At 44.5% G+C, this 15992-nt stretch overlaps 1 protein-coding gene and 2 non-coding genes across 9 annotated transcripts; all 3 read left to right on the forward strand.

Moving 5' to 3' along the window:
• Positions 1-3913: 3913 nt before the first annotated feature.
• Positions 3914-10729, forward strand: slc25a3a (solute carrier family 25 member 3a). Of its 7 annotated transcripts, none has more exons than XM_078101446.1 (8): positions 3914-4192; positions 4603-4774; positions 7110-7234; positions 7743-7922; positions 8607-8788; positions 9384-9556; positions 9649-9759; positions 10349-10729. In XM_078101446.1, the coding sequence occupies exons 2-8, from the start codon at positions 4633-4635 to the stop codon at positions 10507-10509; spliced, it is 1074 nt and encodes a 357-aa protein (XP_077957572.1). In that variant the 5' UTR covers positions 3914-4192; positions 4603-4632; the 3' UTR covers positions 10510-10729. The 7 variants fall into 7 exon arrangements, with proteins under 7 accessions (XP_077957572.1, XP_077957573.1, XP_077957575.1 ...); XM_078101447.1 differs by lacking the exon at positions 7110-7234 and adding an exon at positions 5430-5554 and having other exon boundaries at positions 3949-4192; XM_078101449.1 differs by having other exon boundaries at positions 3952-4192; positions 4573-4774.
• Positions 8893-9095, forward strand: LOC144406347 (small nucleolar RNA SNORA53). Its single transcript, XR_013467633.1, has one exon. It is a non-coding gene; the product is annotated as a small nucleolar RNA SNORA53 (small nucleolar RNA).
• Positions 9816-10018, forward strand: LOC120818535 (small nucleolar RNA SNORA53). Its single transcript, XR_005712179.1, has one exon. It is a non-coding gene; the product is annotated as a small nucleolar RNA SNORA53 (small nucleolar RNA).
• Positions 10730-15992: the final 5263 nt, after the last annotated feature.

The raw sequence follows: 15992 nt of genomic DNA on the forward strand, positions 1-15992 counted from the left end.
AGTGAGCATTAAAATCTCTACACCCAATTTCCCCTTTTCTATTATTTCCTCATATGTTGTGGAACATTCCCATAGAGAGCTTTTTACACGGATTATAGAAGTCCACAACCAATATCTCCTCTGGGACTGCGTATCTCTATCAACGCACATTTGTACTGCTCTGGTACATTGATTTCCCTATGTGCTAAGGTATCCTTAATACATGTTGCACATCCTCCCCCTTGTTTTTTGTTGCATTGCCAAATTCATAGTTGCATATAAATGCAACAAAGCACATTTAGTTAACAATTAGCATGTCCTCATTTATCTCTTTCGTGTATGGGTTTACCTCTGTTTGACTTAGATTCAGGGCAAGGGGACAGTCCACAGGGAGTTGTCTACCCCCAGCTTTATTTGTGAGCGTTTTTCCTGGATGTTACTTTATCAATTTCCTTCACTTTTTTAACTACTTCCGCATAAGACACTTGATTGAGTATTTTATACTTCTGCACTTCCTTTGCTTGCATTTGAACTGGGCAGGCCCCAAACGCAGCGATGTGCTCACCTCCACAGTTACAGCATTTCATTTTCTCATTCTGTCCACATTTTCTGTACTCGTGGCCGCCGCCACATCAAGCACATCTCTGTTTCCCTTTACATTATCCTGCCGTATGTCCCATTCTCTGACTCATCTTTACAGAGCTGCAATAAACATGTGCAGTATGAAAGAGAGTGACCGGTGGAATGTCCGAGTCAGTCATTGGGGGACAGGGCTCTGTTGATCCCGACGGGAAGAAACTGTTCGTGTGGCGGGAGGTCTTAGTCCTGATGGACCTCAGCCTCCTGCCAGATAGAAGGGGCACAAACAGGTTTTGTCCGGGGTGAGAGGGGTCGGCTACGATCTTTTTAGCTCGCTTCAGAGACCTGGAAGCGAACAAGTCCTGCATGGACGGCAGATTGCAGCCGATCACCCTCTCTGCAGAGCGGATGACACGCAGCCTGCCCTTGTCCTTGGCTGTGGCTGCAGCGTACCAGACGGTGATGGAGGAGCAGAGGATGGACTTGATGATGGCCGTGTAGAAGTGGACCATCATCTTCTTTGGCAGGTTGAATTTCTTCAGGGTAATGGGGGAAGGTGGGGCTCTGTTTCTCCGGAAATCCACAACCATCTCCACTGACTTTAGAGCGTTGAGCTCCAGGTTGTTCTGGCTGCACCACGACACCAGATGGTCAGATTCCCACCTGTAGGCGGACTCAGCATTTCCACAGCATTACAATGCAGGAATATTTATGCAAGACGTAAAAGCAGTCCGTAAAAAGGCACGATGACTCGTTCAACAATACAGTAAGCTTAAAACAAACAAAACCAGGTTATAAAACCCTAAACTAAGTGCCTATACACGCCTACCTGTGAATAGTGTGTTTCCTCCCAGTTATGTTTAACTCACAATAGTGCGTGGGGATCCGCCTCACTTTTTGCAGGGACCCATAGGAAGAAAGGGGGTGATTCTTTCCTAATCAGGCTTTAGCCCTACAGGTCACTGTAGGGCACATCTGTCTTTGTCACAAGCCCCATGGTGAGGGGCCCAACAACAAAATAAAATCTTTTAATATACAGGCACTCAGTTGAGTATTGCACTGCCATAAAGGTTAAAGTACAGAATCCCAGGTATTCAGATCTCAATTCCCCTTCATGCAACCAGAAGCCTGTTTTCATTTGGATTAGAGTTTGAAAAAGCTTCCTTACTACCGGAGTAAGAAAGGTTCATTTTGTGTTATGCTTATAATATTATACTTAAATTTGCGACGCTGGCGGTCCGACCGGCGAACGCTGCGGTCGACGGGGGGGCAGCGGGGGCACTGACGGTCTGACGGGCGAACGGTACGGCCGGCGAGGCGGTGGCGCTGATTGTACGGCAAAATCTGACCTGAACTGAAACCATGATGGATCTCTTCAGTATTTTTGAGAATTTTTTTTCAAGTTTATATTATAGCCATTCTGGAAGGACATGACCTTTTTCACCGGTTTTCCTCAATATTTTGTCTTTTCCTTTTATATCCAAATTCATTTACAGCGCCTGTTAAGAGAAGCAACGTTCACGTTTTTAGTGACCTGCATGTCTGAGCACCCACACTTACAGTATGTATTTACAACCTTGAGGATGGAGTTTTGACCTGTATTTTATTCTGTACCTTGTATGACCATCTTTGCTAACAAGTCCAGTCCATTTTTTTTTTGCTAAATCAATATTTTCTTTCTTTCTTATATAATAATTGAACATCCTTTTGTATTCTAGTTAATTATGTATTCACTGTTACAAATAAACTATTGCATTTTTACCGTATTCATGAGGATGCATTTGTGTGCTCCTGCGTACACAATTCCAATACATACATGAGAAACTATGGTTCTTTTTTATTTATTACTCACTTGTACAGCAGTGGTAGGTTTGCCCTAATACATTTGATAATACATTTGATTTATAACGCATCAGCAGATCTTCGAGTGCCACAGAGCCAGCAAAACATAGTGGACTTGGGTGGGCCCACTATTATTCAGAGGGTTCTGTGAGATGCATGTTCTGGTAAAATATATTATAACATTGTTTTGTGCTAAGGCCGTGTCTCAAGTGTCCTGTATTTGACCCTGAAGTGCAAGGAGCAGCATGATACAAAATGTTGCTTTGCAGCTGCGCACTGAGAAGGGAGAGCGGTTAACTCGATCTCGTAGAAGCTTCAAAACAAAGGACTCCTGTTCATGGCCTTGGTTCATATCTTATTCGGAGCTTTCGTTCCAGATCCACGTTTTTACTTTATGTCAATTAATAATGATTTGCACCGGCCACTGAGGAGGATCTTGTGTGTGTGTGTGCTACCCTCAGCTTCACCTGGGTTCTTATCTCAACCTGCTTTGTAGCTTCTCGTAACTGGCACGGAGAATGTTCTTCACATGTGTATAAAAACTCAGCGTTTTCACTGCTCGGAGACGTCATTATGCCGAGCGCTGAGATACGTGCTGGTGTGTTGGACCTCCTGCTTGCAAGCAATAGTTAGAGTCAGATATCTGCGGAGAATTGCTCATGTAATCTTTTTCTCTTCTAAATAAATGTTAACTTTTGACTTTAATTGATCAACGTGCTGCGATTCTTCTCATCAACCAACTCGGGGGGATTGAGGATCCTGACAGTTCACATGATTAATATTTGTTTTTGTATTTCCTAATCTTTGCTACTTTCCTAGCAAATACCATACATTTACACCGTAGCTCTCGAAAACCCTTTAATACCAATCCCGTACCTACTGTATTAATGTAACTACCCACTACCGGCAGTTACTGCGGGCTCTGCAGGTACGGGCAGAGAGGCATTGGAGCAGCTTGCATGCAGCACGGGTGCAAAACTGTAGGTGACAAACTGTGTATATGTGAAATGTAGCCCTATTTATTAAATGTATAATTATTACTCTATCAAACCTATATTATTTATGAAACATTTATAACGATAATTCAGTATGATGTAATGCAACAGCTCTGAATGAAAGGTTTACCTTAGTAACGTTTTGTGTTTCTTCCATCCAATATGAATACATGCACACTTGTCAGTATGATCCAGTTAAGTTTTGCAGCACCACAAACTACAGCTTCTTTTAGACCGATGCTTGACTGGACAGCCATTCTGATCTGATCCATGAGATATTTTGGCTAATGTTAAATGTCTGATATATTACTTATGCTGGTGATTCATATACCATTTTTATTTAGCTGAAAACAAAACAAAAGCTTGATAGTAAAAATACTAAATCAAATGCATTATCAAGACCAGTTAACGTGGTTATGGCATCCACTCAGCCCCTGCTTTACGTCTATTCTCCTAAATTCTTTCTCCACTTAAGTCCGTTCTCGGCGTTCAAGTATTGAGCAACGGCTACGGACTCCGCAGCCAATAGTTAACTGTGGGAAATCTCTCATTTGTTGCAATAGTTCTAGTAACCGACAACCACCGCCATTACAGACCACAATCACATCTTGTGATTGGACCTGAGGTGCTGATTGACAGGTCTGCAGGGTTTTCTTATGGGACACATAATAGGAAGTACCCGCCCAGGGTTCTAGCCTACGTCATTGAAGGACAAATAGATATAAACCGAGCTCATTCGACCTTTCCGAACAGGCGGTCGTAGCGCAGCGGAGTCTCAATCGTAAAACACTGAGAAAGTAAGAATATTTATTTATTTTAAAAAACGCACATATGGCACTTATTCTTAGGCTAGTTATTCTAAAGAGCCGTGACTTGTGCTAGCCGTTTTGTGAATGATACTTCAACCTCTTCGTTTAGAATGAGGCCTCAAACTTGCAGCGGTCATGTTAGCTTAGCATTTATTCTAGCCTAGCATTTAGCACGGTACATCGTAAAGATTTTTGCCGCTAATTTACTTTCATTCAATAATCTAACCTAGCTACGCATTATCTAGTTGGCATCGTTCATCTCTACCTAAACCAAGCTGACTAGCGCGTGACATCAGTTCGTGTGTGTGTGTGTGTGTTTTTTTTTTTTTTCCAGTTAGCTTTAACCTGCGTCTCTCATTTGCCTTAAGTCAGCACAGCTAACTTGTGGCTCATTGCAGCAGCGGTCGGCTAGCAGGCAGGACGTCACCATGTACCCTACCGCTTTGACCCAGTTGGCCCGGGGCAATCCGTTCAGCGCTCCCCTGTTCTCCCTCCAGAAAGTGGAAGAACCTCCACAGAGCCTAAATGGCCAGAAGACCCGCAGACTGGTAGCAGCCGCTACTGCAGAAGGTAATCTCGTCCACAGGATGGCTGAAGGGCTAGCAGTAGCTGGATTAGATTAGCCAACAACATTCTCCCCGTTGCGACCGTTTTACCTGCGTTAAACGTCATATATTCAGTAAATGTAATGTAGGTTTCACTGTGCCGGTTTTAACGAATCGTTAGATCATTTTAAATCGCTAGTAAAGATCATTGATTTCTCTTGAGTCAGTTTGCTATGAGGCCCTTGCTACATTCAAGCAGCCTGTGGAGGACGAGGAAGGACAAAGTGATATTTAGCCATAGCACTACAGCGACCCGTATTTGACATAAAGCACTTAATAGCAAATAGTGTATGCAAAACCAATTGAACGGTCATTTTATTAGAGCCCTAAAATTAACATAATTCCAATCCGTGGTTGAAAAAGCACACGTGACCTCTGATCAGCTCAGGGTCTGGCAGAATTGTCCTTATTGCTGGTGGTTGTTGAAAGAGAACCCCATACTTTTCATTAAAAGTTCCTTACAACCTTCAGCCACTAATCCACCTCCACTTATATCAGCTCACATGTGACCAACCAAGTTTATACCTATCATTTTGCTCGGTGGCAAAAATGCCCCCTTTTTTTTTAAAAACCCATTCAATACTTGACTTAAACTTCAAGTTTCACATGTTTTTCTTCAGAGGGAGACAGTATTGAGTTTGGCTCTCAGAAGTATTTCCTCCTGTGCGGTGTTGGTGGGATTCTGAGCTGTGGTACCACACACACCGCTGTCGTTCCCCTTGATCTGGTCAAGTGCAGATTGCAGGTCTGTTTTCGTGGCAGAGAGCCTTTTTAACGTCACACCCCATCAACCCATGGCTGTATTTTATTTATTTATTTATTTAACTTAAAAATGCCCCAATGCATGGGCGTAAGGGCTGCACAGCTGTGGTGTATTGGTTTCTTTTGTCATTGAGTTTTGATTCCAATGCTTTTGGAGTGATCATAACATGGTAGCATGTGTCCCAAGTGTTCGTATGCATTGAATGATTCCCCTCCCCAGTAGAGAACTCTTGAAGGTCAGGAGTGCCAGACCAGAGGGACAAAATGTACAAAATACCGTGATCATTTTTGGCCTTACTGCCCATCGCTAATGTGTGTCTAGATTCTATAAAGGATATACAAAACCAGTTAATGTACAGATGATCAGTTATTGAATGTTTCTGAACACTGACTGAAGTTTATTCTTTTTATTTTCATCCTACATTTGTAGGACCACAGTGGTGGTATGCATATTTACCCAACTGACTACCAATCTCTTATTCTACATTCATACCAAAAGCAAAGTGAATTATTCGCGATTGGATTACATGTAAAGTCAATGCAGACGCTAGACCACAAAGACCATGCACAAATGGTTGCGGAGGAAGTGAATTTTCAACAGCAAGTGCAAAAGGAGCAAAGTTATTTCAACTTTGGTGAAAGATTTGGATGACTCTGTCAGAGCGCAATTGTACTATATGAAACAGACGCTCACCAGAGACGGACAGGCACAGCTGAAATTGAACGCCTGTAACCGAGACGCTGGCTTCGATCCGACTGAACAGGTCATCAAACTGGCGGCTGGTTAGCCTGAAGTAGTGCTGGAAGCACCAGTCATCTAGGCGCACTTCCTGGAGGAGTCTGTGAAAATCAGAGTTGTGCGCGGCGATGGATGTCATGAGTCCATACAACACCATTTGTGGTTTCTGCAACAAGTACAGAGCAGAAATAGTGGTTATTTCCATGGTGGATATCAGAAATGATAGAGATAAGCCTTCCCCCTTTCCGGAGCGACAGGGTGGCGCATGGAGTAGAGGGTGCGCCGGGACCTGCAAGGTTGGTGGTTCGAACCCTGGCTGCTCCATGTCCCATGTCGAAGTGTCTCTGAGCAAGAGACAACTGCTCCCCGGGGAAAATCATGACCAATCAAAACCATGGGTTAAAAATGCAACATAAGTCGCTTTTTTAGCGTCAGCTAAATGACACGTAATGAATTAAACGGAACCCGAATTAAGAACATGCAAACATTTGCCTTGCTTTTGGTGTTAACGTAGCATTAAGCTTGTTCTGCTGCCAGAAAATTGTCCTAAAGATCAGTGACTTTCTAAAAATCTTTTTGAAAAAGTGATATGGCTAAGTTGTAGTAAATGGCCCAACTGGTCTCCAGAAGTTTATTCTAACATTTTATATTAAAAAAAATGACATGGCCTGTTGGATTGGACGTGTCCAAGTGAAAATTCTTCAATTTTTGTGGCTCTGGTATGGTGTTTCTTTGTCCTGTGCGGCATGTGACCCTGCATGTTGCATGTTTGCTGTGTGTCCCTTCCCTTCTACCACAGAGGATGTCAGCTGCGAGTTTGGCTCCTCAAAGTACTATGCCCTGTGTGGCTTTGGGGGTATCCTGAGCTGCGGCGTCACACACACAGCTGTGGTGCCCCTCGATCTTGTCAAGTGTCGCCTGCAGGTTTGTATGGAAGCTGAACCTCACAGTAGCAACGAGTAGCCGACAGCTCCTGAGACCCATGGTACCATGTCCCATCTACAGTATTGCACCATACATATAACTAACAGGCTGTGGTGGGGAAATGTGTATTCACAATACAGTTGTTGCTGATTTAGCTCTAGCCTCATGATGTGGTTATTTCATGCCAGGAATATATTTGCTGAATGCCTTTTGATGAATTTTAAAACTAACTAATTTGTCTAAACCGATGAAGTGATGCAATGAATTTTTTGGCTCCTGTTTAACAGTGCTTCGGTCACCAATAATTATAAACAGTTTCTATCGCTGCCTAGAAAATGTGATTCAAATAGACGCTTGGCACTTAAAATGCATATAGGAGAAAACATTCAACTTGTAACTCATGTATTGGCCTATACTATTAACCATGTCAGCATATGCTTCTTGACATACTATACCAGAGTTGCCACTGTTTGGATGACATGTTTCATCAGTGGCTTTGCTTCCTCAGGTGGACCCAGATAAGTACAAGAGTATCGGCAATGGCTTTGCACTGACAGTTAAGGAAGATGGTGTCAGAGGACTGGCAAAGGGCTGGGCCCCCACCTTCATCGGCTATTCCATGCAGGGACTGTGCAAGTTTGGTTTCTATGAAGTGTTCAAGGTTTTCTACAGTGACTTACTGGGAGAGGTAAGTCTGCACGCATACAGTGCATCCGGAAAGTATTCCCAGCGCTTCACTTTTTCCACATTTTGTTATGTTACAGCCTTATTCCAAAATGGATTAAATTCAGTATTTTCCTCAACATTCTACACACAATAACCCATAATGACAGTGAAAACTGTTTTTTGCACATTTTTGCAAATCTGTTAAAAATAAAGAACGAAAACATAACCTGTATATAAGTATTCACAGCCTTTGCTCAATACTTTGTTGAAGCACCTTTGGCAGCAAAGAAACTGCCCAGAAATAGGTGTGCCACGCTTCTGGAATCATACCCAAGAAGACTTGAGGCTGTAATTGCTGCCAAAGTTGCTTCAACAAAGTATTGAGCAAAGGCTCAATATGTTATGTTATGTTATGTAAATGTTATGTTTTTGTTCTTTATTTTTAACAGATTTGCAAAAATTTGCAAACAACTGTTCACTTTGTCATTATGGGTTGTTGTTGTGTGTAGAATGTTGAGGAAAATAATGAATTTAATCCATTTTGGAATAAGGCTGTAACATAACAAAATGTGTAAAGTGAAGCGCTGTGAATACTTACCGGATGCACTGTAGGTCTGTATAAAAGTATACTTTTTCCAGTCATGTGGTCGTCAGGGGAACCTGAGCTTCTTGTCTGACCTTTTTGTTGTATGGTTTCATCCGACAGGAGAACACCTACCTGTGGAGGACATCGCTGTACTTGGCTGCCTCTGCCAGCGCAGAGTTCTTTGCAGACATTGCTCTGGCTCCCATGGAGGCTGTTAAAGTTCGTATCCAGACCAAGCCTGGCTACGCCAACAACCTTAGACAGTGTGTCCCCAAAATGTTTGCAGAGGAGGGTGTTTGGGCGTAAGTGGACTGGCTTTTTACTATTCTTAAGTATTCCATTTTCTGACCAACCAATTGGCTGATGGGATTGGTTACTTTGATTTATTGGTCATTTTATTTCTGAAAACACGCTCCTTAGATCCACCTCTGGAGGATGCTGTTCTCTGAGCAGTGCTCCTCAGCAGCTTGCTGGCTGTACAGTTGGAGGTGCTTGAGTCATTGGCGTGTGAGAACAGTCTACCTGTCCTTCAGCCCACCCGCAGCACTGGCAACCCTGTCCTCTACAGGCAGGGAGCTCCTGGTGCTGCAAGCCTGGGGGACAGACACACTAGGCGTAGATGGTCTTTACGTTTGCTTGTCGACACAATGTGGGCCCTTTGAGCCACTAGTACCCCCACCCCCCCCGCCCCCCATCACTTGTTAAGCCACCAACTACACGTCCAGGTGCAGCGGGACCCCTGAATGCTGTTTAAGATGAGTCGTTTTGAAAATTTCAGCTGTGGTGTACAGGCAGCACGTGAACGCTATCCATGGATCACATTGTCCAGAAGCGAGAGACATTGAATCAAGGTGACGATAATTACAATTTTTCTGTGTTCATACTGTTTTTCATCAGATTCTACAAGGGTGTGGTGCCTCTGTGGATGAGGCAGATCCCCTATACCATGATGAAGTTTGCCTGCTTTGAGCGCACTGTGGAGCTGCTCTACAAGTACGCAGTCCCCAAGCCCCGCAGTGAGTGCAGCAAATCTGAGCAGCTGGTGGTCACATTTGTTGCCGGTTATATTGGTGAGTAACTGCAATGCTTACAGATCAGGCCCAGTAAAGATGTGAAGAAATGAGTATCCAGTTGTCTGATGCATGCCTTCCTTCCCTTGCAGCTGGTGTGTTCTGTGCTATCGTATCTCATCCTGCTGACTCCGTGGTGTCTGTGCTGAACAAGGAGTCCGGAAGCACTGCTGTCCAGGTCCTCAAGAAGCTTGGCCCAAAAGGTCTGTAGTAACATCAGTCCAAAAAAACGTAACATAGTGTAATAAGGTTTTTTATCAACACGCTCCTTAGATCCACCTCTGGAGGATGCTGTTCTCTGAGCAGTGCTCCTCAGCAGCTTGCTGGCTGTACAGTTGGAGGTGCTTGAGTCATTGGCGTGTGAGAACAGTCTACCTGTCCTTCAGCCCACCCGCAGCACTGGCAACCCTGTCCTCTACAGGCAGGGAGCTCCTGGTGCTGCAAGCCTGGGGGACAGACATGTGAATTATGTGAAACTGCTGGTGCTGCTGGCTGCTTTCCTCTACATCGGCACTTTTATTTTTGCTCCGCACTAATCTCGGCAACTCATTGAGTGGCGTAATAATCGCGCGACACAACAAATCAATAATGAAATTTGTTGCCAACGCTTTTAATAATCAAATTTTAAAGATTTCGATTCGTTGTGGCAGCCCTAGATTTCTGTTTCACAATATTGTGAGGCGTCTTCATTCTGTGGATTAACAGAAATGAGCCTGTTTTGAGTAATGTCTGTTCATGATTTTTTTTTTTTTAACAGCAGGCAGTGTGAATCATGTGGTTGTTTCCCCTCAGGTGTGTGGAAGGGTCTGGTGGCCCGTATCATCATGATTGGTACTCTGACCGCCCTGCAGTGGTTCATCTATGACTCTGTCAAGGTCTACTTCCGCCTGCCCCGCCCTCCTCCCCCTGAGATGCCAGAGTCCCTAAAGAAGAAGCTGGGCCTTACAGAGTAACCTCATCCTTCCACTGAGCGGCTGACACTTCCCTGCTCCCCTCTAAACTTCCAGAGCTCACACAGCAGTTTTCTATTTATGTTGTCAGTGCCTGCTGCTCAGGGCTGCCGCTACTATGTATATTTCGATGAGTATGACAGAAAATATTCCACTGTAGAAACACCAGTCTGGTTTTCATTTCCTGTTCAAATGTCCAATAAAATATTTTAATTCCCTGGAAGACGATGACTGTCTACTTTTTTCTTTTTAAATTGAATCATTTTTCTTTAAAATGCTTGTCCAGCAGAAAACATGTCTTGGAGAAGTCATCTACGGGCCGCAAATGGTTAGTCTAACTTGCATTGGAAGCAAGACTGCTCATAAGTCGCTGACAAACTGTACATTTTATGTTTAATCGCACTGGCTGCTTCATATTGCTCATGATATATTTGAATATACATCTATAATTCCACCAGCTGTAAAACTGAACAAAGGCTTACAGATGCTGAAATGATTGTGCCTCATGATGCTGTTGGTAACCACGGTCTAATATAGAGTGCCGTCACAAGTTATGTTTCTGATTTGGATGAAACTCAGCCTAATGAAGTGCGTTGCAAGCTAAGCAGGGCAAGAAATGACCTAGTGGAGAAAACCTAATCCAGGACAATGCAGGCTGCCCTACAAACTTTAAAAACTGGACGGCCACGGCAATTTATCGAAATAGCTTTGTTCAGATCACCTGCATTCTTAAGCCGATTACCTAAAGCTCATCCCAGAATCTAACATGTCGGATGTGGTGGAAATTGTGTATTCAGCCCTGGTCAGCCCATGACAACCCGGTTGGCTTCCGTGAATGGAACAGGAACCAGCATAGGTGCTCTAGATGAAGTGGAGAAGTTGGAGACATTCCTTTGTTGACATTTCAAATTCATAATAGGAATAACGCAATATTGTCATGCTCGAACAGTGGTGTAGAGGTTGGAAGTTCTTAACTTTAGGCTTACTTGCACGCATACTGCCAATCTAACCGAGTGAAATGGGGGGCTGGTTCTGTTGGACAGTCTGCAGGTTGAGTGCACCAGAACGGGTATTCCCAACTTGTCATATTTAGGACTTAGTCACCATGCAAGTGTCGTTTGACTGACACTGAGTCCTAAAGTCCTCTGAGTTCAGGACTGACCAGTGAAAGAACCGTCGCCTCCAAGTTGCTTGAGTGGGGGGCTGTTCTGGCCTGCGGGAGGTCAGGGCCGGTGGTTTACCAGCCTCAAAAAATTACTTCAGGTTGTACTGTTTTAGGCTGTGTCTCACTGACAAGCTGGTAACTTTATTGCATGTCTCCCTCCAGTTGCTGGAGCCAGTCTAGGCTGGTATCTCCTTACACGATCGTGGTTTACTGCACCAGAATGGTGGATCTTCTAAATCAAATCTTCCGTGCACCCACACAGTACTCTGTCTCTTCCCAACCCGGCAACACACACAATTTCAATTACGTGACTTTCTATTTTAACCCATGCATCATGTTCTATTGTCTAGGGCAAACACTCAGTCTTGTCGCATTGTTTAGCTGGACAGTGGAAACTTATTTTCCCTTCCTGAAATTCCCTATTGGAGCGGTGGAGAAGGCTGGAATCTGATGTTCACATAAGGAGGTTGTAACCCATTGATCATGAGGGGAATCAGTACTAATGTGGCTCAGGCTCCAACCATGCTTCCTAGAAGTGTTCTTTGGTTTTGGAGATCTTTCTTCCATCGTTGTTCTTCGGGTGGCTGTCGTCTTTGCTGTCTCTGCCAGGCTCGTTGGTATCTTGGAACACTGCAGTGGGGGGAGGCGCTCTTCAACCCCTTAACCGTAACCAGACGGTGCTCCTTTGCCTCCCGGATGCGTTTGCAGTGGCTGGCTTGGACCCACGTCGCTTTCCCTTCCACCTTAATTGCCGTCTCCGTGGTCAGGAGTACTTGGATGGGCCCCGTGTAGCGTCTCTGCTTCCAGTGCTTTCTCCGGTGATCCTTTAATGAGGACCCAGTCTTCTGGTTTCAGGTGGTGCTGTAGCTGTGGATGGAAGCGCCGCTTTTACCTCTCCGTGCAGTGCTGAGAGTGAGGGGGAGAGGTTAGCACAATATATCAGCATGCTCATTTATAGCAGTGCACATCCCCCCTTTGCCCACGTGATCTCTTCCGTGAGACAACTTAGCATAAAAGTGGAAGAGAGCACGCAAGCAAGGCCTACTGTCTGGCACTGTCCAGGACCATGGACGAGAGAGGTGCCTCTTTCTGAATAATTTTGCGCCCAATAAAAGGGAAAAACCAAACCAACTTATGTTTCTTGTTTGGGTGGGTATACAAGTCTGCGTGTTGTGTGTATTTCTTGACAAGCTCTACTGTTCTGTGTACACCTACTCGTGTGAACACTTTTATCTCTTTGGGAAAGAGAAACAGACACCGCAGCAGCCTCCTGACCAATACACATGGTTCAACCATAATCTCTTTCTCCAACTTTTGGTCATGCCCCACTTCCACATACCTTCTATCTTGCCCTATGCTTACATGGGATGTGCAATGTAATGACTGTTTACGCATGTAATCTTCTACTGTGTGTTAGCGCAATTTTTACATGTGTCAGGGTTGGGTAGGAAGGCAGGACTCAAATGCAGAGTTAACGAAAAACCACTTTAATAGTCAAAAAGGCGAAATAAAGAAGGCCAACGGGCAAAAACACATAAGTACCGGGGGGAAAAAGGCTGGCAGGAATGAGGAACATCCAGGACAAAAGACAATGACGCCACAAGTAACAAACAACACACACTGCTTAAATACACTAGGGAGGTTCAGGTGATTGGACACAGGGGGAAACAATCCGACAATCACAGGGGATGACAGGACCAGGCAGGAAGTAAAGTTACCCAGGGACACGAGTGGCAGAAAACTACAAAATAAGACAGGAAGTGAACCACAACGTGACAGTACCCCCCCCCCCCAGACAGCCCTAAACTAGCACAGAACAGACAAGGTAGGTTTACTTCTGTCTAGAAACACCAGTTTAGACCTGAGCGGACCACCACCTGTACGTTTGGTTAGGGCGCCTTGACCGTGTGCCAGGTAGAGATTGTGTTTTCAATTGGGGGTTAGTACAGGTTAGGGGTGGGGACCTTTTTGTTTATTTCTTTGTTTTGGTCCGGCCAGCCCTCCCCTTTTCCTAGAAAGTTATTGTTTGTGTATTTATTTTTGTTTAGATAGAAGCGTTATACTGTATTTGGTGTTTGTCCTTCTCTCCACTGCGACTCCATACCCCTTTTGCTGGCACCGGTGGGCCGGAGCAGTGGGTTGTCATGTTCCCCTCCCTTTTGGGAGCTGGAACGTAACAATGGTCATGAGTAATTAATGCATCAAGATATGCTAATAGTTTTCATCCATATACATACAGGAGGGTTTTTGGCCTGTAGTTAAACATCTAAAATGATTTAGTCTTTTTCTTCTATTATTCCTTTTTTTTTTTTTTTTTTAAATGCCGTCTGATGTTGAGCTCAAACACAATGCCAAATGCTCTTGAGTCAACTAAAAGTGTTACCGGATGGCAAGAAATCATCAATGTTAATTATGGGAATTTCTAAATATAAAAATTAGTTACTCAACATGCAATTTAAGATGTGTGTGTAGTTGTGTTAACTAATTTGTTTTGTTTATGAGTGTGTGTGTGTAGGGTGCTTTCTCCTCTGTGGTGGAGTGATCCGTCTCTGGGGTCCGCCTCTGCCTCCCTTAGTCAAACGGGTGATGTGTCTCATCCTCATGTGCTCAGGACACTCTGCTCGCCAATGTCCTTGTTGTCCACAATTGTAACACATGTTTGGATCATAACTCCCGTAAGTCTGATCTGCCTCTGCCACAAGCTCTTCCATAACCTCTTCCACGTTGGCCTTGGGCAAATTGTTGGTTCTGCAAGCACGTAAACATTGCATACTGAGCCTTTTCAAAACCTTTTAGTTTGTCCTCTTTCTTGTGTAACTCATCTTCAGCGTGTTCAGCCTGCTGAAGGATGTCTGCTAGAGCAAACGTTTTCCAGGTTACACATGATCTTTTCACCATCTGTATAAGCTCATGTCTCATTCTGCTTAAAAAATGTTCTTTTAGATGGACTTCATATGGCATGAGGGGCTGTGCCCCCATTGGATCAGGTCGCTTAAGGCCACTGTGGATGTCAAAAGCTGTCGTCAGGCGTGCCAGGAATGAGCTGCATGTTTCTTGCTGCATGGCTCTTGTGTCATAGAGGTGACTGAGGGGGGGGGTCAGTCTCAGAGGGAAATGTTTCTTTTACCAACACAATGAGAGCATCTACAGCACTTCTAATGTCCACATCTGTGCCATGCTCACAATCAGGATCTTTAAGGCGAGCAGTCATTCTTGCGGTGGTGAACACACTCTGAACTTTATAGTAGTCATGTGTCAGAAGTCTGCACATCAGACGCCGCAGCTCTGACATGCTAGGATGGTATTGTCTGACAAATTGCTGAAGATCAGTCTCCCACTTAGCAAGATTGTCCTTAGGACTGCAGACGTGGCTCATTGCCTTGGTCACATCGGCATCTGGCCAGGGTCTGAAGACCAGCATCGGCCCTTGCGCCCCCTTCCACTGGAAAAGAAGCTTCCTTTTTTTTCCTCTGAGCAAGGCCCGCCTTTGTTGAGCCTGCTAGCGGGTCACAGTAGGTGAAAAGGGCGTCTGGCTGGTGTTGGAGGTTGAATCTGGCTTCCCTTCTGGTGGGCTGTTGTCAAGCCGAGGAAGGTTTGCTTGTGCTGCTTCCTGCTGAAGAGACTGCGGGCTCACGTAGGCTGGAGGACCAGTGAGAGGAGGGGGGGGAGTCCAGATCCGTTTCCACTAGGGGTGTAACGATTCATTTTAACAACTATTCGATTGGAATCGCGATTCATGGTTGCTGATTCGATTCATGGACAATCTGGGTTAATTTAGAACGATTTGATTCAGTGACTTGAAATCGATTCAGTAACTGTACTGGACAGTGCAGGCAAAGTTTCCGAGATCCCGGTTTCTTGTAAGGAAATCAATTAATGACAAATGTATTAACCTTTTATTTGAATCAAGTGCCATTTTCAATGTAAACATTACACAATGTTTGGATCAATTCACAGAACCCCGGATTTTCAACCACATTGTAGGGTCGCATGTCTTTACAGCTAAACTTGGCAATTGTGACTGTGATGTTGAGTTTCGTGCTGGCGAGGCCGGAGGTGTCCTGCAGAGCTGGAGTTACCTTCTGCTGCTGCTGCTGCGCGGTAACGCTGCTAGAGGTGCCTGACTGTCGGCGTTGTTTAATCCCATGGCGCCTTAGTAGCCGGAAAGATTAGTCGTGTTTCTGTGTTTTTTTTATTTGGCTTCTACAAACAGCGACCGACTTATTTAGAACACCTCCGTGTTTGCAAAAGCCAAAATGTTTCCACACGCTGGATCGATAAGTGGGTTTGTAAATGTCTCGCTCGCAGTCGTCTCCTCCAC

The sequence above is a fragment of the Gasterosteus aculeatus genome, chromosome 4 (assembly GCF_964276395.1).
Source record: "Gasterosteus aculeatus chromosome 4, fGasAcu3.hap1.1, whole genome shotgun sequence".
Classification (NCBI taxonomy): Eukaryota; Metazoa; Chordata; class Actinopteri; order Perciformes; family Gasterosteidae; genus Gasterosteus; species Gasterosteus aculeatus.

Excerpts from the sequence above, each read along its gene's own strand:
- slc25a3a (XM_078101446.1), top strand. The coding sequence starts at position 4,633 with ATGTACCCTACCGCTTTGACCCAGTTGGCCCGGGGCAATCCGTTCAGC. Across the intron at positions 7,923-8,606 it reads ACAGTGACTTACTGGGAGAG|GAGAACACCTACCTGTGGAG; the intron begins GTAAGTCTGCAC and ends TTCATCCGACAG. Across the intron at positions 9,557-9,648 it reads ATTTGTTGCCGGTTATATTG|CTGGTGTGTTCTGTGCTATC; the intron begins GTGAGTAACTGC and ends CTTCCCTTGCAG.